This window comes from Somniosus microcephalus, chromosome 21 (genome assembly GCF_052327205.1).
Source record: "Somniosus microcephalus isolate GS21.2 chromosome 21, FLI_Smic_1.0, whole genome shotgun sequence".
NCBI lineage: Eukaryota > Metazoa > Chordata > Chondrichthyes > Squaliformes > Somniosidae > Somniosus > Somniosus microcephalus.
This window is the reverse complement of record NC_141007.1, coordinates 51,550,364-51,578,035: the sequence shown is the minus strand read 5'-3', so window position 1 is coordinate 51,578,035 and position 27,672 is coordinate 51,550,364. Positions and strand designations below refer to the sequence as shown.

At 43.9% G+C, this 27,672-nt stretch overlaps 1 protein-coding gene across 1 annotated transcript in view; it reads left to right on the top strand.

Moving 5' to 3' along the window:
• ttyh2 (tweety family member 2) overlaps positions 1–27,672 on the top strand; it is a 150,534-nt gene that overhangs the window by 66,270 nt on the left and 56,592 nt on the right. Inside the window, exons 3-4 of the mRNA XM_085963608.1 lie at positions 13,832–13,943; positions 27,446–27,666. Of these exons, the coding sequence (XP_085819734.1) occupies positions 13,832–13,943; positions 27,446–27,666 (333 nt within the window). The remainder of the gene's footprint in view (positions 1–13,831; positions 13,944–27,445; positions 27,667–27,672) is intronic.

The window sequence follows — 27,672 nt, the reverse complement described above, 5'->3', positions numbered from 1 at the left end:
AACATAGTGCAGCCTACGGGGAACATTGCCGGTGAGCTCACCGGCCTAAACCGTTAACTCTGTTTCTCTCTCCACAGATGCGGCCTGGCCTGCTGAGTATTTCCAGCATTTGCTGTTTATATGTAAATATTCTGTTGGAGGGAGGTGGGGAAGAGAAAAGAGAAATTTGCTCCCTTAATGATTTCCAACTTGATGGAAGTATTTTCCATTTTAGGCACTGCTTTTAAATGTACTGAGTGTTCTTGATTGCTAGGGCAAAGTTTTTGTGTGCTATACAATAGAACACGGACTAAAGAATCACATTTCTTAAATGTGTCCTTTTTTTATAGAAATGGGAGAGATAAATGTTTTTTCATAACTTTGGCAACAGGATTGGATCTTTGCCAATGCCATTGTTGACTTAGCTGCTAGGAGGGGAACTTGAGTGATGCATTCCCCCCTCCACGGGCTTACCCTGTTCACAAGTGTTTACCTTTTTTTGGTGACTCATCTGAGATTAGGGGCTTTCTGTGTGGACACAAATATGCACATTTTACAGTTGTCATAAATTATGCTGTTATCCAAGGAATTTTTTTAAAAATCCAGGCAATCTTATAATTTCCATTATAAGATTTTACAATTACTCTTTTGAGGACTAGAATCAAATTTCTCATTAAAATTGAAGTCATGGCAATCGCAATCTGATAAATTGTTGTTCAGAAGCTTCCTGACTGTTGCTGGGTCTTGCAGCTTTCAGGGAAGCTTGGGAAGGCCCTGCTTCAGTCCCCATTATTGTCCTAATTGTGCCTAATCTGTTCACTTGGAGGGTGTATTTTTATTATTTCTATGTTATAAAATTTTATAAGATGGCAGTGTATCCCACACAGCTTATTTCATATTTCCACAATTAGCTAAATGTCATTTTAGAAAATTGCAGCATTCAAATTACAATAGCAGATTTTTAAAAAATGAATCCAAATGTTCTGATTAATTTCACAATCAGTTTGTTTTATTTTTGTGTTTGTATTGTCTTTTGCGAGGTGGTCTGAATTATCTAAGAAAACAGGCTAGTCACACTCTTTAGTTAATCTGCACATACATTTCAAAAAGATACGCTTTTAGCCTTCCAAATCTTGTCCAGCCTTTCAGTTGCCTTCCTCACTCGGGCCAGCCTCGTATTTCTGTTCCTCAAACAATCTTTTTAGCTATTGTACCTGTTGCTCCGTGACTGGCTAACTTTAATCAGCCAATCTGGACATGCTGCAGAGGAGTTGCATTTCCAAGGTTCACCGGTGAAGCGTGTAGGGTGAACATTGACCAGTGTCAAAGCTTTTTGTAAACTATTCACATGGTTTGAATGTAGGTAACATCTCTGTAGGTATCTTTTCCTCGTATATCTGTAAAAAAAAATGTTCTGAAGATACATGAAAGCATTGGCAATGAAGTTTGAAAAGAAAATCTGTGAGACTTGAAGTATCTATTTGCATTGTCTGCTTTAAAAGGGTATTTTATTGATCCTCGTCTTTTTCTTATTGTCTAGCAAGTGATGGACATCGATGTCCTGTGGTTTTAAGTGTTTTCTCTCTCCTCTTCTGCCTAAAGCGACTGACAATTTGCACATCAGAATTGTTTTTTAAAGGTAACAGATAAAATCAGATACATAAATATGTTTTAATAATAGAAGCTACTGATACAGTTTCCATGCAGATCTTGGTGTCAGCCTCGGCAGTGGTGACTTGCCTCTGCGTTAGAAGGTTGAGAGTTCAAGCCCCACTCCAAAGACATGAGCATATAATCTAAATTAAGGAAGGGGGTGCTGCAGTGTCCGAGCTGTTGTCTTTTGGATGAGATGTTAAGCCGAAGACCCCGTCTGCTCTCTCGGGTGGAAGTAAAAGATCCCATGGCACTATTTGAAGAAGAGTAAGGTGGTTCTCCGAGTGTCTTGACTAACATTTGCGCCTCAACCAACATTAAAGAAAGAAAGACTTGCATTTATATAGCACCTTTCACGACCTCAGGATGTCCCAAAGCGCTTTACAGCCAATGAAGTACTTTTGAAGTGTAGTCACTGTTGTAATGTAGGAAACACGGCAGCTAATTTGCACACAGCAAGATCCCGCAAACAGCTATGTGATCACGATCAGATTATCTGTTTTTTGTGATGTTGAATGAGGGATAAATATTGACCAGGACACCAGGGATAACTCCCCTGCTCTTGTTTGAAATAGTGCCCTGGGATCTTTTACGTCCACCCGAGAGAGCAGACAGGACCTCTGATTAACGTCTCATCCGAAAGACATTTATATAGAAAAAAGAGCATTGGCACATTTATTTCATCGCTGTTTGTGGGGCATTGCTGTGTTCAGATTGGCTGCTGCGTTTGCGTACATTACAACCGCGTAGTTCAAAAGTACTTCATTGGCTTGAAGCACTTCGAGACATTCGGAGGTCATGAAAGGCATTATATAAATAGAAGTTCTTTCTTCCCCCGTTTTTTATTTCCTTTTTTGTCTTTCATTCAATCTGCACCTAATCATAGATTTAGGCTTGAATTCTATCATTGACACTCCTATAACACTTTATTTTTAAAAACTCAGTTTGACTTATTCAGTCACTGATCGACTTTGTTTGACTCCCTCTGAGTAATGCTATGGGAGATCTGTTATATGTACATATAAATAATATAAAAAAGTAAAATATTGTATGCATACACTTCATATCCATTACAATTAAGATATACACTATCTGTGTGGGGGGATGCGAATAAGATACAGAGACATTTGGAATGTATAGGCAAACAGTTGAGAAACAAAACATACTAGACCTAATGGGCTGGATTTTGATACTGGGGCGGGCTGGAGTCGTGTAATCTGCATTTCACGTTAGCCACCCGTTTCTAAATCGATGTGGGAGAATGATGCCATTTTAACTTAATTGGCCAATTGAGTTCCAACGTGTGGGAACCCATGGCCAATGAGTTTTTCCAGTCTGAAAGTCGCCTCCGATGACGTCATCATTGCTGCTGCATTTAAGGTCTGCGACAAGCCTTGCTTCTTCTGCAGACTGCCAAGCTTTTGCCCTTGCATGTTAGAGGCACCTGCAGGAAGAATGGCCAGCCAGAGACCTAGGTCTGCACCCTGCTTTGATGACGTTGCCCTGCAGGCTTTAGTAGAGGGAGCAAGAGCAAATAAAGAGGTGCTCTTCCCTTCTTCAGGGAGGAAGAAGCCTCCCCAGCAAACCAAGGCTGTGTGGATCCAGGTGGCCCAGGAGGTTAACTCTTTGTCAAGAACCCGCAGAACCTGGTTTCAGTGCAGGAAGAGGTTTCATGACCTGCGCACTGGAAAAGTGAGTATGACTTTCCCATCACCCTCCATCTGATCCCCATTGCCTCTCCTCACCAGCACTCAGCTTTAGCAATCTCTTCCTCCACATCCCACTTGACGCTGACATCCATGCACCCTTACCCATTCCCTCTCTCTCTATGGTCACATTCACCTAACTATTCAACTATGCAGCCCTCACACTCCCTATCACTGTGATGCAATTACAACTTACAACACACAGGGAGGGCCCTTGGTCTTGCCACCTCACTCCATCTTTGTCTCCTTCTAAGCATCTATGCTATGGATTCTCTACGCTCACTCCTTCATTCTCACTCAATCTCCACTTGTCTCCCTCATTGCAGGAAAAGAGAGCTCACAATAAGAGGGAAAGAGCGAGGACAGGAGGAGGGCCATCCTCAGTAGCCCAGCTCACCCCCTGGGAGGAGGTGGTCCTGGAGATCGTGGGAGTGGAGGATGATGCGCAAGTGGGGGATGGACAGACGGTTGCATCACAGCAAGCTGGTGACGGAATAGTTTTCCATCTCTCACTGACATTGCATGAGTCGCTGATAATGATTCTGAAGCTCTAACAGATGGACTTATGATCATCTGCAATATGCAATGTGCATGTAACCTTGGCATCACATCTGACTCTTTCCTTTACTCCCCCATAGGACGATCGCAAGCACCCATCCCCACTATCCAGGAGGAAGAGCCTGAGCATCCAGACTCCTCAGAGGAAGCTGCAACCTCTGAGGGCGCAGTGTCAGCAGAATTCAGCCAACCCAGCACCAGCGCAGACACTCACACCTCGGTGGGATCTTTGCGAGATAGAGTAGTGTTGTCACCTAGTGTATCACAGCTCACAAGTGAGCATCAGCAGATTGTGGAGACAGGGACAGCAGTGGAGAGTCCTCGTCGGAGGGCGCAGGACTCTGCCAGCTCGGCTCAGCTGCATGTCGACCCTCTGCCTCTGGGTCCATCCGTAAGATCAGTGGTGATGGAACTCCATGCACAGATGCAGGAGTCTCTGGCAGGTTTTGACACTAGGGTCACTGCGAGTGTGGAGCGAATGGAGGAGTCCATAGCGAACATGAGCAGAGCCTTTGTGGAGTCATTGGCGCATGAACGCATCAACACGGAAAGGATGGCTACCTACGTGGAAATGATTGCTGCCTCCATGGTAAGGTTGGCTACGGTAGAGGAGAGGAGGGCTACGGCCATGGAGGTTAGTCACCAGGGTATGGAAAATATGATGAGTGTTCAGAATAGAATGACATCTCTTGAGGAGTGATGGGCATCTATTGAACAGAGAAACCTTCATGGAAGTCCCTTCTGAGTAGGACTGCCATTGTAGATACAGGTCCCCATGGCCCCCCTGATGTGCAGCAAGGTGCTCTGAAGCCACTTGTAAGCGTTGAGGGGGACCTGACCCATGAGAGGGAAGTTGGTGGCAGACATCAAGGAAGTGGGGGCTCCTCTCCAAGCGCTCACACTTCCATGCCATTGCAGAGCCCTCGGTCAGAGTCCACACCCAACTGAGATCAGCGTCTCAACCCCTGCACAGCCGCAGGAGCAGCAGGCTTTTGACGAGCCCTCACAGGTTCGCCACCCCAGAGGACACCCGCCAAAGGTGTCGAGACAGGAACAGCAAGAAAGTGAGCAAGGGGCCTCCACATCTGCTGAAGCCACAGGGGAAGCACCACGTAGGAGCACGCGTAAGAGAAAGATACTGCACAAATAGTCACAAGGGTAGTCACTTGGGTGAAAGTTGATGTTTAATGTTAAAAAGCCATCAGATGGTTACTGTAAATAAAAAATCTGATGGCTACTGTTACAGTTGTGGCATGTGTCATTTCGCTAATGGGACTTCTACATTGAGATCTTACGATTACTTGGTATATGCATCATTTAAGGATGGCAAGAGGTGTTCCCTGTCTTGTTTTGCACACTTTGTACAAAAATAATAAATTGCAGGACAACGGATTATTACAGTTTAAACTCTCTTTAATGAAGCATCAGGTCTGATCTGACTCACAGCAGTACAGCACCGTGTGGACAAGATGGAGTCAGGACCCCCTGGGTCTTCCAAACAATAGCAGTCCTTACAGATGCCTGCAGGCTAATGACAACTCAGCATGTGATCACGTGAATATAATAGGTATTCCTTACGGATGCCTGCGGGCCAATGATAAATCAATATGCAAATATTATATCCCCTTTTAAAAGAAAAATGTTATGCATTACTTTTGAACCTTTCTTCTACATAATGTTCTCAGTAGCATCAACATATAAGTAAACTCAACATTTAACTAGCACTGAAAACATCTCGACGTTTCAATAACGATGTACAGTTATTTTAGGGCAGTGATCCGCCTACACCCTTTTGCAGTTCACAAGTCAAGGATAACTCTAGGCTTGATCTCTCGTCGGAATGACGGTGTTGTTCCTTGGTGTTCAGGAGGTGCCTGCGATTGCGGCGGTACACCTGTCCTTCTGGGGTGCGGACGTGATACGGTCGCTCAGTGTCAGCTGGCTGGATGACGACTGCTGGCTTCCAGTAGTCATGCTCCTGGATTCTGACGGATTCTCCATTGTGCAGCGGCGGCAGTAGTCTAGCTGACCTGTCATAGTATCTCTTTTGGTGTTGCTGTCTCTGTACACGTTTTGCATGCACTTGCTTGCAGCTGACGACCTGCCAGGGCCTGTCTGGGATACGGTGAGGTATCATGGGCTCTTTGACATTTGATGGGCGGCGTTCTAGACAAATGGAACATTTTCCGACAATGTCCTCAATGTGTTTGCACATTCCGGGCCAAAACAGAATGTCACGTGCTCTTTGTTTGCATTTTTCCATGCCCATATGTCCAGCATGAATTTTTGTCAACATCTCTTCTCTGAGACTGGTAGGAATGATGATTTTCTCCCCTTTGAAGACGATTCCATTGATTTGTGACAGTTCGTCTCTCTGGTTCCAGAATTCAGATATGCTCTGAGGGCCTTTCCTCAGGCCATCCTTCATGTATGACTTTGCTCAGCAGTGTGAGTTGTGCATCTTTCTCTGTTCCTGCTCGGATCTCCTTCAGTTTTGAGTCACTCACAGGTAAGCTGTTGTACACCATGTGCACCTGCACATCCATGCCTTCACTGAGGCTGCTGTCCTGGTAGCTAAGAGACTTTCTGGAGAGCGTGTCTGCGACAGGAATGTCTTTGCCTGGACGGTGAATGATTGTGAAGTCGTACCTCTGTAGCTGAAGGATCATTCTCTGTAGCCTTGGTGGGGCTGCGGCTAGTGGTTTCCTCATGATTGACTCGAGGGGCTTGTGGTCGGATTCCACAATGACTTGTCAGCCATAGACGTACTGGTGGAAATGCTTGCATCCAAACAATTGCATATAGCTCTTTCTCGATTTGAGCATAGTTGATTTCACTGTCTGAGAGAGATCTGGAAGCATAGCCGATGGGCTTTCCTTCTTGCAGTAATACTGCGCCTAGTCTGTACTTTGATGCGTCCACTTGTAGTCTGAGCTCTTTGTTGGGGTCGAAGTAGGCAAGAACTGGTCCTGGTTCTCTGGTGATTAGGTCTTTCATTTTCTGAAATGGTGTGTCATGCTGTTTGTCCCACAGGAACTCATTGGATTATTTGAGCAACTGACGCATGGGTGCGTTGATTTCGGAGAGGCTCGGGGCAAACTTGGCTAAGTCGTTAACCATGCCTAGTACTGTCTCTAGCTCTGCGCGGTTCTTCGGCGGCTCCATCTTCTTGATGGCGGAGATTTTCTCTGGATCCGGCTTAATGCCATCAGTTGAGAGGCGATGCCCGAAATAACTGATCTCGGTGGATCCGATCATGCTTTTCTCGGGGTTGAGCCGGATACCTTTCTCCCGTGATCTTTGTAGCATCGCACGGAGGTTCCTGTCATGTTCCTCTCTATTCCTGCCATAGATGAGGATGTCGTCTACGATTGCGGCTACTCCGTCGAGGCCTTCATAGGTTTCGTCGATCTTCCGCTGGAATTCATCCTGAGCTGAGATAAGAGCAAATGGTAAACGCAGAAATCGGTAGCGTCCAAATGGTGTGTTGAACATTGTTAGCTTAGATGACTCTTCCGTGAGCTTGATATTCCAGTATCCTGATCGTGTGTCCATTACACTGAAGTAACATGCTCCCATTAGCTTGGGTGTGATGTCATCTAGCGTTGGTAGAGGGTAGTGAGGGCGTTTGATAGCCTTGTTCAAATCTCTAGGGTTGATACAGACTCTGAGCTTGCCTGTACGTGGTTTCTCAACCACTACTAACGCATTGACCCACTCTGTCGGTTTTGTTTCCCGGACGATGATTTCTGTATTCTCCATGCTCTGCAGCTCCTCCTTCAGGCGACTACGTAGAGCAAGGAGTATCCTTCTCAGTGGGCAAACCACAGGGGTTGCTGCTGGGTCAAGGTGAATAATGCATTCACCTGGGAATAGTCCGATTCCTTTGAAAACGTCAGCAAACGCCTCCATGACTGTCTGCTTCTCAACTGGTGCTGTCAATGATAGCACTAGCTTGATGAGGTCCATGTCTAAACATGCCTTTAGACCTAGCACTGGTGGTGCTTGAGTGTCAATAATGTAAAAGTTCAACATCATGTCACTTTCTTTGTACTTGCATTTCATCACGCATGTGCCTTTTACAATGAGCTGCTCACCCCCATAGCCAGTCAGTCTGCGTGAGGTGGGCTGTAGCTCACAGTCATCCTTCAAGCTGTGATACTCACTCAGAGGAATTGCATTAACCTGAGATCCAGTGTCTAGTTTAAACTTAAGCTCTTTGCCCTGTTTTCCTATCTCAATATCGGCAAAAGCTTGCTCAGTCTCTGAAATCTGTTTTTTCTGTGACACAAAATCAATAAACAGTTCCTCTGCATTTGGCTCTCTATCTGGCATTTGGCTGTCACTCACTGTGTGTACTGCTTTTCGAAAAACAGTCTTGCAAACTTTAGCAAAGTGGTTCCGTTTACCACATTTAGCACATTGCCTTCCTTTGGCAGGGCAGTACTTCTTTTCTCCATGCCAGTTGTTTCCACAATATCCACAGTTTTTGAAGCGTTTTATGTCTGTGTTGCCCATTTTTAGAACTCTGTTCTTTCTGTTCTGAAACACGCTCTCTGGGCGGTGTTCTTTGGTGTGTGTCTATTAACTGCGTGCATTGTCTGTTCACGCGAGCTGCTCGTGGCGCCGGTTATGGTTTTCAACTGTGCTTGGGCTATCTTGTGCGATCTAGCTATGTCCATAGCTTTGTCCAGCGTTAGCCCGGACCCAACATTCAAAAATTTCTCTCTCACTTTAGCTGAATGTATTCCAAACACGATGCGGTCTCTGACCATCTCATCTTTATCTGAATATTCACAGTCTTTTACCAGCAGTTTTAACTCAGTCATGAACTGTTCAAACGACTCACTAGCTCCTTGTACTTTCTCCTGAAACTTGTACCTAGCGAATATCGTATTTGTCTCGGGCATCACATATGCTTCAAAACGGTCAAAATAACTTTTCAGTACCTTTGCTTCATACGCGGTGAGAGACCATGTGTTAAAAATGTCTCTCCCTTTTTCTCCGAGCCACAAGAGTAGGTAGCTGCATCTTTCTTCCTCTCCTTTGCTTTTCAGTGGACGCGAAAACATCAATTCCACATGTTGCTCGAACTTGCACCATTCTCTATGTAAGTTCAAAGATCCCCAATTCATTCGAGGTAAGGGAGCTCCAACGATGTCCATTTCAAATCCCTGTTCTGACACCATGTCTTGTTTTGCACACTTTGTACAAAAATAATAAATTGCAGGACTGTGGTAAACCACTGTATACCTGTCTGTATGTGTAATGTGTATTCCACTAGGTACAGGTCTGGACATGCCTCGGCTGACTCCTCCCACTATTCCAGGTATATAAGTGACTACCTCCCAGTCCCTTAGTATTCTGGACGGGTCGACCACTCGAGACAAGACCTTCATTCTTTAGTTAATAAAAGCCTGGTTGTTACTCGCTTAACCTCAGTCTTTTGAGTAATTGATGGCGCATCAAGGACAACGGAGTATTACAGTTTAAACTCTTTTTAATGAAGCATCAGGTCTGATCTGACTCACAGCAGTGCAGCACCGTGTGGACAAGATGGAGTCAGGACCCCCTGGGTCTTCCAAACAATAGCAGTCCTTACAGACGCCTGCAGGCCAATGACAACTCAGCATGTGATCACATGTGAATATAATTGGTATTCCTTACAGATGCCTGCGGGCCAATGATAAATCAATATGCAAATATTACATTACCCAGGAGGCCACACTGGAGATGGGTGTCAGGCTCCAAACTTCCACAGCTGTGGTTATACCTTCTAAAACTTCCCCCAGACCTGAGACAACAAAGTCCTGCCACCTGCAAATGATGGCTGATCAAATCTCCTATTTACTGGTTGAGCTGCAGCTGATGATCAGCAATCCAATTGTGCTACCGCCAGGTTTCACCGTCGTGTTTCAGAACAGGCGGGCTTCACGTGGGAAAAGGGTTAAAATCACAAAGGCCTATCAAAATGGCATTATGGAGGCAATTTAGTGCTTGTTAAGGGCCTTAACGGCCTATCCCGCCTCTTGGAGGCGGGACGGAGACGGGACCTGTAGACACGATTTAATGAAAATTGCTTGGAGGCGGGATTGGCCCGCCTGCAATTTTAGCCCCTCATACCCCTCCAATCCCGCCTTAACAGCCCGATGAAAATCGAGCCCAATGACTCTAACCTCTTAATATATAAACGGACCCTTTGTTCACTTGATAACAGGCAGTCTTTGCATCCTTGAGGGGCACACACGTATGCTTTTGCAGCAGAATAATACATTGTTTTTGCAGCAGAATAATACATTGTTTTTGCAGCAGAATAATGCATTGTTTTGCAGCAGAATAATACATTGTTTTGCATGATCTAATGTTCCTGCCCTTTATCCTCTGTTACCATGAGCTGTGTCAGGGAAAATCCATTGGTGTGTTGGAATAAATGGCTCTTTTTCCGAGTGGCAGGCAGTGACTAGTGGTATACCGCAGGGATCGGTCCTTGGATCCCAGCTATTCACAATATATATTAATGATCTGGACAAGGGAACTAGATGTAATATCTCCAAGTTTGCAGACGACACAAAGCTGGGTAGACGTATGTGCTGTGAGGAGGATGCCGAGAAACTCCAGTATGATTTGGACAGGTTGGGTGATTGGGCAGAAGCATGGCAGATGCAATATAATGTGGATAAATGCGAGGTTATCCACTTTGGTGGCAAAAACAGGAAGGCAGATTATTATCTAAATGGCATTAGATTGGGAGAAGGGGAAGTGCAACGAGACCTGGGCGTCCTTGTGCACCAGCCGCTGAAGATAAGCATGCAGGTGCAGCAGGCGGTTAAGAAGGCAAATGGTATGTTGGCCTTCGTAGCGAGAGGGTTTGAGTACAGGAACAAGGATGTCTTGCTACAGTTGTACAGGGCCTTGGTGAGACCACACCTTGAGTATTGTGTGCAGTTTTGGTCGCCTTATCTGAGGAAGGATGTTCTTGCCATGGAAGGAGTGCAGCGAAGATTCACCAGGCTGATACCTGGGATGACAGGAATGACGTATGAGGAGAGATTGGGTCGATTGGGCTTGTACTCGCTGGAGTTTAGAAGAATGAGAGGGGATCTCATTGAAACTTATAAAATTCTAACAGGACTAGACAGACTAGATGCAGGAAGGATGTTCCCGATGGTCGGGGAGTCCAGAACCAGGGGTCACAGTCTAAGGATAAGGGGTAGGCCATTTAGGACAGAAATGAGGAGGAATTTCTTCACCCAGAGTGGTGAACCTGTGGAATTTTCTACCACAGAAGACAGTAGAGGCTAATTCATTAAATATACTCAAGAAGGGGTTAGATATATTTCTTAAGGCTAAAGGGATCAAGGGATATGGGGAGAAGGCAGGGACAGGGTACTGAATTTGGATGATCAGCCATGATCGCATTGAATGGCGGAGCAGGCCCGAGGGGCCGAATAGCCTACTCCTGCTCCTATTTTCTATGTCTATGTTTCTGTGTGTGGATCTATAAATGATGCCATGGTGTGGAGATGCCGGAGTTGGACTGGGGTGGACAAATGTAAGAAGTCACACAACACCAGGTTATAGTCCAACAGCTTTATTTGAAATCACAAGCTTTCGGAGCGCTGCTCCTTCTTCAGGTGAAGTGGAGAAATGCATAAAGACACAGCTTATATAGTCAGAGAATCATGTCAGATGTTTACAGGTAACCTTTCCAACTGCCATTTATCACACCTCGGCAGAGAGATAATCACAGCAGTCAAAGGTGTGAATGGTGTCCAAACAGGTCAGTCAGGGAAACATTACATCAAAGAACAATGAGGTGGGGTCACAAGGGGTCAAATATTGCAGATGCTGGGGTCTGTATGAAAAACAAAAAAAGACAAAAAACATTTTTTTTGGCTGGAAATCACAGCAGGTCCGGCCGCATCTGTGTAGAGAACAAGCCAATGTCGACTCGAGTCTGGATGACCCTGCATCAGGTGGGGTTACATGTAGCGTGACATGAACCCAAGATCTCGGTTGAGGCCGTCCTCATGGGTGCGGAACTTGGCTATCAGTTTCTGCTCGACGATTTTGCGTTGTCGTGTGTCTGGAGACACAGACGAGGAGGAACGCGATGGACACCTACAGACACTGAAAGACGCCCTTGTAAGAACGGGACATGACGCTCGACTCGTCGATCGACAGTTCCGACAGGCCACAGCGAAAAATCGCATAGACCTCCACAGAACACAAACACGGGGCACAACCAACAGAGTACCCTTTGTCGTCCAGTACTTCCCCGGAGCGGAGAAACTACGCCATGTTCTTCGCAGCCTTCAACATGTCATCGATGACGACGAACACCTCGCTAAGGCCATCCCCACGCCTCCACTACTCGCTTTCAAACAGCCGCCTAACCTCAAACAGACCATCGTTCGCAGCAAATTACCCAACTTTCAGGAGAACAGCGACCACGACACCACACAACCCTGCCACAGCAACCTCTGCAAGACATGCCAGATCATCAACACAGATACCATCATCACACGTGAGGACACCACCCACCAGGTACATGGTACATACTCATGTGACTCAGCCAACGTTGTCTACCTCATACGTTGCAGGAAAGGATGCCCCGGAGCATGGTACATCGGCGAGACCATGCAGACACTGCGACAACGGATGAACAGACACCGCGCAACAATCACCAGGCAGGAGTGTTCCCTCCCAGTCGGGGAACACTTCAGCAGTCAAGGACATTCAGCCTCCGATCTTCGGGTAAGCATTCTCCAAGGTGGCCTTCGAGACACGCGACAACGCAAAATCGTCGAGCAGAAACTGATAGCCAAGTTCCGCACCCATGAGGACAGCCTCAACCGAGATCTTGGGTTCATGTCACGCTACATGTAACCCCACCTGATGCAGGGTCATCCAGACTCGAGTCGACATTGGCTTGTTCTCTCTACACAGATGCGGCCGGACCTGCTGTGATTTCCAGCCAAAAAAAATGTTTTTTGTCTTTTTTTGTTTTTCATACAGACCCCAGCATCTGCAATATTTGACCCCTTGTGACCCCACCTCATTGTTCTTTGATGTAATGTTTCCCTGACTGACCTGTTTGGACACCATTCACACCTTTGACTGCTGTGATTATCTCTCTGCCGAGGTGTGATAAATGGCAGTTGGAAAGGTTACCTGTAAACATCTGACATGATTCTCTGACTATATAAGCTGTGTCTTTATGCATTTCTCCACTTCACCTGAAGAAGGAGCAGCGCTCCGAAAGCTTGTGATTTCAAATAAAGCTGTTGGACTATAACCTGGTGTTGTGTGACTTCTTATAAATGATGCTGTTCACAGATTTCACAGGGTTCTTTTGCTCGGCAATTGCCTAGCACATTACAGTCTGCATACTTCCCTGACCAAAGAACAATTACATTCTGAATGATCTGAACCTCTGTTTAGCAACAACTGGACTTTGTGTCTTCGAAGGCACATAGATGCACCGTAGCAGAATAATGCCTTGTGAATCACATGATGTATAATTTCTCTCCTTTTGAAATAGCATGTGTCATTTCAAGGGAGGAACGCCTCAAGGGATCTGCTAGCATTGCCTTGAGAATGGTGAACATCTTGACAATTCACAACCTGAAAGAACTCTATTCTGTAGAGACTCTATGATATGGCAGTGATCGAGGTTTTAAGGGAAAGAACAACTTGTAAAGTATTGGAAAATGCTACACAGTTGGCAAAGGATTACAGGTGCCTAATGGCCATGGGAGTTTCACAACCCGGTGAAGTGTTGCTCATGGCTTGATGCCATCTGAACCCCTTACTGCATTACTGCCTTGTTATCGTTCTCTTCCATCTGGCACTGTTTGTCATGATTGTTGAGTAACTTGTAAATGAGCCATAGTATTGCCTTCTTTTCAAGTAAGTATATTTTTCTTTTACAGTGCTGCAGTTGGGGTTGGCTTCTATGGAAACAGTGAAATGAATGATGGCGCCTACCAGCTGACCTACTCCATCTACAATGCTAATCACACACTTGTTGGAGTTGATAACTTGGTAAGACAACTAGTTTTGACATCTACCTGCTAATTATTTAGTGTCAGTGTTCTTTCATGGAAAGTTTAACCTTAAAAAATAACTATTGAATTGTAATAGATTTACTTTTTTGATTGCTGTTATTATCTTGCATGATAAATAATGAGTTTTTATTTATGTCTATACTTCTTATTGCAATTTCCCTAGCCCCAAGCTCAACACATATGAGTTTCTTGTGCTGCCTTTATTATTAACAAGAACATAACTGCAAATTGTATCTTGCATCTTTCTGAAGATTACTGTATTTCTGGACAGCATGCATTACTGAATCTTCATTGTTCTTGTACATTGGTACAATAATGGTGCGTCCTTGACAAATAAGATTTCTAAATATAACAATGTTAAGTAAAGAACATTTTAAAAGCTTTCAAATGTAAAATAAAATGGAAGAAAATACATTCGGAATCTGATCCCCAATTTATCTCAAATAAAGCTATCTTGCTTTGTCACACTGAAAATGGCCACCAGATGATTATTGAATAATGGTTCCCTTCTCCCTCTCCCCTCCCAGTGCGCACATTCTCCCCCCTTGCTTGTGCGTGCTTTTTCTCTCTCCTGCTGTCTCACTCTTGTACACGTGAACTATCTCATGCTCTTATGCTCTCTCTCTGTTTTTGTGTGCCACCTCCCTCGTGCGTGCAAGACATAGTCTTGTGCGCAAACCTTCTCGCGTTTGTTCTTGTGCACAATCTCTGTCTTTTTATTGGCATCGTTACTGTTGCCCCAATTGGTGGCCAATATTGCAAAGAGCATCTGTACTAGCCCACTGTAAAAATAGGTCTAGTCAGCAAAAACCTCCACCAACTGCTGATGGTCCTGGCACTATGGTACCAGTCCTTTTTATATCATGGGCTGGATTCTAAAGCCCTGAAACAATTGTGCTTCTGTATATATAGTTTTAAAGTTGAGATTCGTGACTTTAGTTTGGTGGTGGCACTTTCCCAATGACCAGAGGAGTTCCTGTACATGGCAGTGAGGGCAAGCCACCTCACTGGCCTATATGAGTGGCCTGAGATACTCAGCTGGCAGCAGCAACTATATTCCTGTTACGGACTGTGCTGCCTCTGGAGGTGCTGGAAAGACCACCTCGTTGGGTTGATCCTACGAAAGATGTATGACTCTTTCTTTTACTATCCTACCATTGATACCAGGATTGTTCCTAATAGGAACAGGGCAATTCGAAGTATTCCTCTAAAGATGGATGTCGAAAACATGGCCTGCTGCCCAAAACAAACCTGCTAGTGCCTATTTACCAGGACCCCAAACTCGCTTTGTTTTTCTCCTCGGCGTACAGAGCAGTTCAACTGCGGCTCAGCTTAAATTTCCAGGCCCTAGAGTACTAGCAAGGACGACTCTGGTAAAATTCGATCAGTGTCTTTGCATGAATCAGTCCTCCGGCCTGGCAGGTTTCGAGCTGAGACTAAAGTATTCCAGATTTCAAGTTTTGAGCGAGGGGGAGAATGAGGGGCAGGCTTGAAAGGTTTGAGTTTGTGATCTCACTTTGTTTTGTGTTTATAGGAGTCTCACTATTTGTGTGTGTCTGGGGGAGCTTGCTTTTTTGTGTGCATGGACGGTCTTGCTTTCTTTTCCTGCACTGGTGTTTGAATTTTTGTTTATGTGAGTGTGTGGATTTTCTTTGCATCCAAGGCTCATGTTTCTGTATAATCATGCCACCCACTCACTGGTTCACAGCTATGTACCTGGCCCACAACTCCAAAAGGTTGGACATCCCTTCTATATATGTACGTAGCAAAGCTAGCACTGACTGTTGTCAGAGGCACGAATACTCTATTTGAGATGGGATTTTCCAGGGTTCATCGAACCACTGGATACGGTGGCAATAAATGAACAGTATTGCTTGTGCAAGTCAGCAATATGCTTTTGATATTGCTAGCCTGTGTGGACCTTTTCTAACATTGTGGATCAGACTGACTTTTCTTCAAAGTCACAAACCATGACTATTTACTGAGCGTTGCAACCCGATGTGTTCAAATGTTGCAGATACAAAGTTATCAATTAGTAAATCTGCAGCATACTGCTTCTTAGGCAGTCCCTCGGAACCGAGGATGGCTTGCTTCCACATTAAAAATGAGTTCTCAGGTGACTGACGAATCCAAAGCGGGACCTACAGTCTCTGTCACAGGTGGGGCAGACGGTGGTTGAAGGGGCGGGTGGGTGGGGTGCTTGGGTTGACGTGCGCTTGGCTTCCGCTTGCTCCCGGCGAAGAGTCTCGGTGTTCGGCGCCTTCCTGGATGCTTCTCCTCCACTTTGTGCGGCCTTGGGCCAGGGATTCCCAGGTGTCGGTGGGGATGTTACACTTTTTCAAGGAGGCTTTGAGGGTGTCCTTGAAGCATTTCCTCTGCCCACCTGGGGCTCTCTTGCTGTGCTGGAGCTCCGAGTAGAGCGCTTGTTTTGGGTGGAGTCACCAGGAAGATGTGGTTCTTCAGTGTAAATGGGTTAAGACAATTCTCGGACTTAATTGTGCTTTACATATAGTGATAGAGCCACTATATGTCTTACAGTGGTGTATTTATTTCATGCTGTCTAAAAATACCCAGTGTATTTAATCTGTCAGTGAGACATTTAACTTTTTTGTTTCAAAAATGATGGACAGTGGGTAATTGTAACTTTAGTGCAGTGTTGCCGAAGGAACTGGTGTTCTGCAATGTTGCCAGCTCAATACACACAGTATTACGTGGCATAATCGTTACTTCAATGATTACTTCAAATTTATATAGATTTAACTTTTCTGCTGAGATTCAATTTTGAAGCACAAAGTCAATTTTCTTAAGCTTGGTTTTGATCTGTGTGCTGTTCTTCACAGTCCAGTGTTCACTTCCCAGCCTTCATAAAATAGTAAATTCATTAAATGGAGAACATTTAAGGTCTGGGTTTAAAAAAAAAAAAAAAAAAACAATTTGACATAGTTCGTACAAAGGGAGCTGATACAAATCAAAAGAAAAATCATTTCCTGGCAATTGTTGAACAAGGTAAAGTTCACATGAATTTGGATAGACAAGAAGGAAATTGTGGTAAATGTTTACAAGAGAATTCAGTTGTAAATGTATTCAGAATCTGTATTTGACCTCCTATGATACAGTACAAAAGGAGCTTTTATACCTTTTTGTTGTTTTGATCGGTGTGGAGCGACCTCTGCTCTCCTCCTTCCTCCCCCCGATTTTATACTGTGGCTTTGTTCCGCTCTCTTGTGTAGGTCTGCCAAAGACTAATTCAAAGGCTGACTGGGAACACCACATTATGACACAATTACATGCAGTGAATGGGCCAGTGTTAACAGCTTTTGTACCAACTGTTTTCTATCTAGAACAACCCTCACAGTGATTTAAAAAATAAATGTGAAACCTGTGTTAACGGTACCACTTCGCTTTCAGGATTACCTTGATTGCAACACCCATTTGAGGATTGTACCCTATGACAGAAATTGTAACTCACATTTATTTGGTCCCATCCATGGTCCATCCTCCTGGTCCCTCTCTACCAGAGATGCACTAAAACCCAACAGCAATTGTTACCAGAGTTGGATCCATACATCACATGCTTGTGCCATGATACTATTTTGCATCATAACAGTGTTCAGCACCATTCACAACTCCTCAGATAATGAAGCAGTCCATGCCCGCATGCAACAAGACCTGGATGACATTCAGGCTTGGGCTGATAAGTGGCAGGTAACATTCGCGCCATAGAAGTGCTAGGCAATGAATATCTCCAACAAGCAAGAATCTAACCACCTCCCCTTGACATTCAATGGCATTAGCATTGCCGAATCCCCCACTATCAACATCCTGGGGGATCACCATTAACCAGAAACTTAACTGGACCAGCCACATAAATACTGTGGCAACAAAAGCAGGTCAGAGGATAGGTATTCTTCAGCGAGTGTCTCACCTCTTGACTTCCCAAAGCATTTCCACCATCTACAAGGCACAAGTAAGGAGTGTGATGGAATAATCTCCACTTGCCTGGATGAGTGCAGCTCCAACAACACTCAAGAAGCTCAACACCATCCAGGACAAAGCAGCCTGCTAGATTGGCACCCCATCCACTACCTTAAACATTCACTCCCTCCACCACCGGTGTACCGTGGCTGCAGTGTGTACCATCTACAAGATGCACTGCAGCAACTCACCAAGGCTTCTTCGGCAGCACCTCCCAAACCTCTTCCACTTAGAAGGACAAGGGCAGCAGTTGCATGGCAACACCACCAACTCCAAGTTCATCTCCAAGTCACACACCACCCTGACTTAGAAGTATATCGTCGATCCTTCATCGTTGCTGGGTCAAAATCCTGGAACTCCCTCCCTAACAGCACTGTGGGAGTACCTTCACCACACGGACTGCAGCAGTTCAAGAAGGCAGCTCACCACCACCTTCTCCAGGGCAATTGGGGATGGGCAATAAATACAGGCCTTGCCAGCGATGCCCACATCCCATAAACAAATTTTTAAAAACCCACACGTGCTGATGCACTGAACCAACTCGGTTTATCTAATGAGAAGTAGACCAATGTTGCAGGATCAGAGGGTGTGCACACAACCGTAGTGCTGGAGAAGGTCACAGAGGTTTGGAGTGGTAAGACTGGAAAGTTTTCAAGATTCAGATGAAGAATCTTAGTTGATTATATGGGATTCGGAAAGCCAATGGAACTTGGCAATGGTAGGAGTGATGGGACATGGACCTTAATGTAGGTCTGGACATGGCCTGTGGCATTCTGAATGACTTGGAGTTTATTAATGATAGAAGCGGGGATGCTGGCAAGGAGAGTATTGAAATCTGTCAGAGAGATGATAAAAGGGTGGATTAAGAGTCCAACGGCAGCAGGGGGAGAGATAGGGGCAGACACGAGCTATGTTGTGGAGGTGAAAGAAAGAAGTCTTAGTGCCAGATTAAGTTTGAGAGAAGAAGCTAATTATGTGTTTGAGCAATACAGTGAGTCTGGGACGGCAGATGGAGAGAGAGTGAGCGAATGAATCAGGCTGGAAACTGGTAGATGTCTGTGGGAACTTGGAAGATGATGGCGTTGATTTTGCCAACTTTTTAAGCTGGAGGAAATTTTGGCTTATCTCGGTATAATGTAGGATAGTCAAATACTGTAGTTTTAATATCCATACAAATATCAGTCTCCTGCTGTTGTACTATCTGTGCTGGCAGGGGTGAGGCACATGAAACCTTGCTACCTCACTCCTGGCAGGGTTATTCATATTCCCAGCGGCGGTCAATTCTACCTGAAATCAGGAACAACCCTGTGCACTGGTGTTCTTTTCGGGGCAAAACTGGATGCGCAGTATGTGCAATGCACCTCACCCAGTCACAAATGCCTAAATCTATAATTTGGTGTAAATCGATTAGCCTGAAAAGGGTTGAACTAGCAGCAGGGATTCCATAAACAGTGCTTTAGATGTACCATGATAGTGTTTCGTGATTCTGTGGTAGGCTCTGCTGTTCTAGTTGATCTGGCACCCCGCTGCTTAACGGCCAGACTGTTTCTATCGGCAGCTCCCGTCGGAAGTGGATTATACGTGACAGTTTGGGATTTGGTGGAGTGTAGTTTTAAAAAAAAAAAAAAAAAAATTGGTGCTGCATTCACAGAGATAAAACTGAACTCGGCACCAATGAACAGGATTAATTGATTGTTAAGAGGAAATAATTGTTCTATAGCCACTTTAATTCTTGGTTTTAATTGCTGTCATGTACTGTATGTATTTTAAGCCTCAAGTCACCTTACTGCAGTCAGCTTCTGAAGGAAAATAAATCACTTGGGAGTCCAAGATATGAGTCAGAATTATAGTAAATAGCCTGCAGGACCAGTTAAGATCTCCTTTTTCTCCTCTTACCCTCCCCCTCACCATCACCAGCACAAAAATCCCCTGCAGCTTTTGGAACTTAATCTTATGATTGTAAAACTTGTTGGTGCCCAGCATTCTGGCATCACAAAGAATCTTTTGTTAGATGTGAATTTGTGTTTCACATAATATTGACCGATGGGATTTTTCCTCTGGATTGGTCATGTGCAGTTTGATGTTTCCTTAAATAAAATATTCTAATTTCAATTAAATTTTTTTGGCTGTGTTTATTTGTTTGGAGGGTTGGGTGATGGTTGGAAAGTAAATGAATCTGATGGTTGGGCAGGAGACAGTTTACTACATTTTCAACAACTTGTATTTATGTAGCCCCTTTAACATAGTAAAACGCCCAAGGCGCTTCACAGGAGCGTTACCAAACAAAATTTGACACCAAGCCGCATAAAGAGATATATGGGCAGATGAGGTGGGTTTTAAGGAGCATCTTAAAGGAGGATAGAGATGTAGAGAGGCAGAGAGGTTTAGGGAGGGAATTCGGGCCTTGGCAGCTGAAGACATGGCCACCATTGGTGGAGCGATTTTAAAATCGGAGGTGCTCAATAGGCCAGAATTGGAGGAGCGCGGATATCCCGGAAAGTTGTGGGCTGGAGGAGATTGCAGAGATAGGGAGGGGCAAGGCCATGTAGGGATTTGAAAATAAGGATTAGAATTTTAAAATCGAGGCGTTGCTTAACCAGGAGCCAATGTAGGTCAGCGAGCACAGGGGGTGATGGGTGAACGGGACTTGGTGCGAGTTAGGACACGGGCAGCCGAGTTTTGGATGACCTCAAGTTTACGGAGGGTAGAATGTGGGAGGCCAGCCAGGAGTGTGTTGGAATAGTCAAGTCTAAAGGTAACAAAGGCAAGGATGAGGGTTTCGGCAGCGGATGAGCTTACACATTCTGTATCTCTATTTATGTCTACTTGAAATGCCCAAACAAAAATTTGAAGTGGGTTATACGGGCTTATTAGATAGAGAGTTTACATTTTTACACAATACTTGGATAAACTCTTTGGGGAGGGATGGGCACTAGGAAGAAGAGTTTCAACTTTAAAGACCATTCTGTCCAAATAGATGTTACAAAGTTACCTTTAGGTCCGTGGAATAGATTGGATTGCTCAGGAACCTTATTGGCCATAATGAATGGTAAAATAGATACTTCCTTTTGCGGTGGGAACCTGGCTCCAACTTAGTTTCTCCCCACCAAAATACAGAAGGTTGCACTCATGATGCTGACGAGCTCTCTGAACGCATATAGTCCATTCCTTTTAATTCAAACTTGTTTCTTGCTCACAAAAAATCATGCTCAGTAATTCACATTAACTAACTTCCATAAACCAGCACTTTTCTGTCACGTGATAGTCATTTAAATTCAGACAATTTAAACTAAGCAACCTTGAATTAAGTATAAATTCTAAAACTAGTCCTGTACCTCGACTGTAAATACTTTTTTGAGAAATGATGCATTTTCCTGCTGTACCTAAATACTTGTTGCTGAATGAGTGTGCAAGAGGGGTTTAACGCACAAATACTTGTGGGCAGATCACTGCCCTCCATGTCCGGCTGAGTTGGGTGCATTAAGAAAGTAAAACTATATACAACGTAGGAAAAACTCAAAATAGAACACATTTTTCAGAGTTTATATGTAAAAGAAATCAGAAATTATTTTGAACTGAAGTCGTGCAATGCCTTCAATAATTGTTAGTCACAAGTTTTGCAGAGGGTGATTTTAAAATTAATGTGGTTTCTCCAAAAATGTGAATAAGGAAGCTCTTTGCAATCCATGGGGAAAAAAATCTTTGAATCATTTTTAGATGTTATGATCATCAAATTTGTTGAAAGTCAGAATTTCAGAAAGGTCAAATCTAGAACTTTTCCTTGTTCACGTAAAAGCTATTTTACCTAAATACGCTAAAGCTCATCGGTTATTTCTAAACAAACCTCCGTATAAAAGTCTCCTCTAAAACCGCGTAATGTTTGGGAATTTTTTTGTGACCAAAATAAACTGGCTCCAGTTTTAATTCCTTAGAAAAAATAAGCTATGATCCCTGCTTCAATAAAGATGCTTAAAATACTGTAGGGATGCAAAAGCAATATATTTGTGATGGCAATCCTGACCTTCCTATTTCAAATTCTAACATTTCTATATACATCATTTGTAGTGGCCTGATTGCTGTGATTGTTTTTAAATTGGAAGTTTTCCTTTGGCTTGTAGCTAAGGCAAGTACTGTACACCTATTAGTTACGTTGTTAGTGGGATAAAAGGTACAGTAGTGTGCTGGTTATGTTACTGGACTAGTAAGCTCACCTAATAATCCAGAGAACATGATCTCATTGAATGGCGGGGCAGGCTCGAAGGGCCGAATGGCCTACTCCTGCTCCTATCTTCTGTGTTTCTATGAGTTCAAATCCCACTATGACAGTTTGATCATTTGAATTTACAATCTGGAAATAAAATGTTGGTATCAGTAAAAACTAATGTCCTTTAGGGAAGGAAACCTGCTGCCCTTACCTCCGTCCCGCACCAACATCGTTGACTCGTAAGTGGCCGAGCAAGCCACTCCGTTGCATCAAATCACAATCGACGGTTCAAGTAGAAGGCCCACCACTACCTTCTCGGGACAACTGAGAATGGGCAATAATTGCCGGGCTTGCCAGCGACAGCCACATTCTGCGAATGAATTAATAAAAAAACCTGTCGGTCTCCCAACAGGCTGTCAAATGCAGTCAGTTGCTTCTGAAATTATTTCAGGTCTCTCAAATATTAAATACAGGCATGATTAAAGTCTGTCATCTGTACCAGTGTTTGAAAAAGCCCAAGCTATTCAATACGCCAGTCTATGGGGAAACCAGCCTGGAGTAATTGATGTGGTAATTCAGCAGACGAGGAAGGGGGGAGCAGTTCACACCCCATCTGCCTGAAAGATATAATTAATTTAATAACTTTGTTACCTAAATGGGATCTAGTGTAATTGATTTAAAAACTTCATTTCCTGAACAGAATGTACCACAACCACATTTTGACACCCTGATTTATTTTCAGCTATTGTGTGAAATGCTTCCCTGATTGCTCAATACCCTAATTGCTCAGTTTATCCAGTGAATAGATGAGACATACCGAACAGAATGGTCCTGAGTTTGAGTCCTGATATGTGTGCTGGATTAGCTGATTTTAGCTAGAGTGATGATGGGGACACGGCAATTGACCTCAGCATCCTTGGATGAGGGAGGGGAACAATAGCCAGGATTCCTGTTCTACTTAGTGATCCTGCTGGATGTTTACAGGTATGACCGTTGGATGAGGAATGAACAAGGCTGTTATTTTTTTACCAAAATGCATCACTTCACACCTACTAACATTGAATTTCATCTGCCACTTTTTAGCCCATTTTCCCATCTTATCACTATCCCTTTAGTCTTCTAAAGAATTAACTATACTTCCTATTTTGGTATCATCTACAAATGTTGACATCGCTCCCTCTAAGCCTATATCCAAATAATTGATACATACAGTAACCAGAAATGACCCCAGAATTAAACCCTGCAGAACACCCCTACCCACTTTCAAGCACTCTGGAAAAACTGCCCTTAACTCCTACTTGTTTTTTTCACTTCTAACCAATTTTTAATCCCATTTGCTATTCCCACACAACCGCCCCCCCCCCCCCCCCCCCCCAAATCCTTACTCCTTTTCTCGAGTAATCTCCCCTGTGGTACCCAGTCAAAGGCTTTCCTAAAGTCCATGTATACTACATCCACTCCATTTCCTCCATCAATCATGTCTGTTACCTCCTCCTAGAATTCTGAGGTTTGTCAAGCCCAATTGTCCCTTTTCAAATCCATTGCCAGCTACTTCTAAGTATTTTCTCTTTATCTAGATGCGTGGTAATTTCAGTCTTGGAGATTCTAAATTTTTTCCTAAGATGTTAAACTAACTAGCCTGTAATTACCTGGATTAGCTTGGTCTTTTTAAAAATGGGTACTACATTGGCCACTATCCAGTCCTCTGGCATTCAACCACACTCGATAGAAGCTTGAAAAATAATTTCTCGGACCTAAGCAATTTTTTCCCTCAGGATCCTAGGATGTATCCCAGCAGGTGCTGGTGCTTTGTGTTCCTTCTGTCTAACTAATTTATCTGAAAAAAATGTCTTTTATCCACAATAATATTGCTCATCTTGCTCTCCAATCTTTCAGGATTCACCATCCACTTTCCTTCTCTTCAGTAAAGACTGATGCAAAGTACTTATTAAATACCTCCGCCGTATTTTGATCACCATCTACAAATTGACTCGCCTCACTTTTCAGGACTTACAACTGCCTTTCAACAATTCTCATTTTACTCATTTGCTTGAAAAAATAGTCACTTTTAAAGGTTGTTGATTTTTAAAAATCTTTCTTCGCTTTCCTTATCCTGCTCTTAACCTTTTTGTCTTATTTTCTCATAATCTCCTTTAGTGTTTTCATTATTATTCTTACAGTTCTTATAGACTCTCTTCAATTTAAATTGGTTTCCAACCTCTTTATTATCTATGACATCCTAAAACTATTAGTAGTTTCCATTTTAACAGAATATATGTATTCTGTACCTTTGCAATCTCTGTTTTTAAAATTTTAAAATTCCACTGTTGCTCTACAGTCCTGCGTGCCAGTTTCTTCTTCTACCTCACCTCAACTGGTTCGCTTTTCTTGTTTCTAAAACTACTTTAATCAAATTTGGTATTGCAGTTTTTGCATTGACTTTTCCCCTTTCTAGTTGTATCTGAAAACTTATTATATTGTGGTCACTACTTGCTAGGTGCTCCTCTACCTAATCTATTTCATGATTCATAATCAGACCTAGCATCACCTCTGCCCATGTAGGCCTGCTAACAAACTGTTTGAGGAAGGAATCCTCTACATACCTCAGGAATTCCTTTTCAATTTCTTTATTTACTTCCTTTCTCTCCCAATCGATAAGTGAAATGTCTGACCAAACCCAAAAACGTAACACATTGAAAAAATCTGTTGGCTGGATCTTTCACTTATTGTGAAGAATTCTGAAGGACAGGATAAATCTTCATTTAGAAAGACACGGATTAATCAAGGATAGTCAGCATGGATTTGTTAAGGGATGGTTGTGTCTGACAAACTTGACTTGAATTTTTTGAGGAGGTAACAAGAAGGGTAGATGAGGGTAGTGCGTTTGATGTAGTGTATATGGACTTTAGCAAGGCTTTTGATAAGGTTCCACATGGCAGACTGGTCACGAAGTTAAAAGCTCATGGAATCCAGGGCAAAGTGTCAAGTTGGATTCAAAACTGGCTCGGAGACAGGAAGCAAAGGGTAATGGTTGATGGGTGTTTTTGTGACTGGAAGGCTGTTTCCAGTGGGGTTCCGCAGGGCTCAGTACTAGGTCCCTTGCTTTTTGTGGTATATATCAATGATCTGGACTTGAATATAGGGGGTATGATTAAGAAGTTTGCAGATGATACTAAAATCGGCTATGTGGTTGATACTGAAGAAGGAAGCTGTAGACTGCAGGAAGATATCAATAAATTGGTCAGGTGGGTAGAACAGTGGCAAATGGAATTCAATCCGGAGAAGTGTGAGGTAATGCATTTGGGGAGGGCTAACAAGAAAAGGGAATACACATTAAATGGTAAGACACTGAGTAGTATAGAGGGACAAAGGGACCTTGGAGTGCATGTCCACAGATTCCTGAAGGTAGCAGGCCAGGTAGATAAGGTGGTTAAGAAGGCATACGGAATGCTTGCCTTTATTAGCTGTGGCATAGAATACAAGAGCAGGGGGGTTATGCTTCAACTGTATAAAATACTAGTTAGGCCTCAGCTAGAGTACTGCGTGCAGTTCTGGTCAACACATTACAGGAATGATGTGATTGCACTAGAGAGGGTACAGAGGAGATTTACAAGGATGTTGCCGGGAGTAGAGAATCTTAGCTATGAGGAAAGACTGGATAGGCTGGGTTTGTTTTCCTTGGAACAGAGGAGGCTAAGGGGGAGACCTTATTGAGGTGTATAAAATTATGAGGGGCCTAGATAAAGTGGATAGAAAGGACCTATTTCCCTTAGCAGATGGGGTCAAAAACCAGGGGGCACAGATTTAAAGTAATTGGTGGAAGGTTTAGAGGGGATTTGAGGGGAAATGTCTTCACCCAGAGGGTTGTGGGGGTCTGGAACTCACTGCCTGAAAGGGTGGTAGAGGCAGGAACCCTAACCACATTTAAAAAGTACTTGGATGTGCACTTGGGATGCTTCAACCTGCAGGGCTACGGACCAAGAGCTGGGAAGTGGGATTAGGCTGGATAGCTCTTTGTTGGCCGGCGCGGACACAATGGGCCGAAATGGCCTCCTTCCGTGCTGTAACTTTCTATGATTCTATGATTAAAATGTGTATTTTACCAGTTGGTGCTAAAATACTGAAATTAACATCAGTGTGTCAAAAGTTGTATCTCTGCAGTTAGTGAAAACTTGGGGGCAATTTTGCCAGCCCTGGGGAGGCGGGTATGGAGGCGGGACTGCTGGGAAAATGGCAGAATCTGGGAGCGGGTACCCATCCTGCCCCCAACCTGCCTCCGTGCCATCTTCCCAGGTGGCAGGTACCTGACCCGCGCTGGGTCCCGTCTCCTCGAGGCGGGAAGGAGATTAGTGACAATTAACTGCCTGTTTTTTGGCTAATCCCTATTTTGAGCCCTGACGGCTACAAACCTCAGCGAGGCAAGCCGGGGGGTCAGAGGGGCTGAAATGTCCGGTGTGCAGGTGAGTGATAAGTGCAAGTGTGGGGAGGTAAGTGTGGGGAGGTGAGTCTAAAGTGTTTTAATAAGATTACTTACCTTTGCTTCCTCCTCCAGGCTTCATCCCTTTAGGCGGCGGAGCTGCCTCATCTCCACGGCAGAGATGACAGAATGGACGCTGCATTCTCCGATGCAACAGCCTTCTGCTTTTTGCTCAGGAAAGCTTTCTAAGTGAGTCTTGAGTACAAGGACTCACCAAAGAACAGAGATTGTCAGTGTTTCTCTGTTACCAGCTTTCCCTTCATTGGCGGGCTTAACAAGGCCAATCAAGGGAAAATAGTGTGGGCTGGCCAGACGTTGATGGAGGTGGAACTAAAACCCGACAAGCAGCTTTCCCGCCTCTATCACATCCCCATTGATAAAATCACCCCCCTTGTCTTTATAGATCTGGATTGGATTGTGTATTTTTTCAAAGAAATTTTAATTAGGTCACTTTTGAAAAGTCATTTGAATTTCTGAGGCAAAATTATAACTGAATACGTCTTGGCTGCTAATTTCAGTCTTCTGCATCCATCCACTGATTGATTTAGTCTCTTTGTAACATTGCTCTACATGCACCCATACCTAGTGAGACTCAAGGTGAGACCACTCTAATTTTGTTTGGGTCTAAATGTCTGTCTGCGAGAAGACCCTCATCCCATCTGTCAGGCTGGCTTCCCAAAGTGAAAGGACCCCAACTACTTAAGAATCATCCATTGAAGGAAATTGGGCTGAAAACGCAATTGGCGCAATTTATTTTAGCTGAATTGCTGGGGTGATTTATTTTTTAAATGTCTTACGACTACATCTGATTAAATTTTTTTAGGTCTCTGGGACGACGATTAATATGAAAGTTGATCTGAAGCAGCATATAGCAAGGCTCGATGAGATCTTTGCACAAAGAATGGAGTTTATTCAGACACTGAAGTTCATGCAGCAGATGGCAGATGCAATCGTTTTGCAGCTCTCTGGCCTCCCAACATGGCATGATACAAATTTGAACATGGCAGAAATAGCTGATAATATTAGCTACTTTGAATATTACAGGTAAGG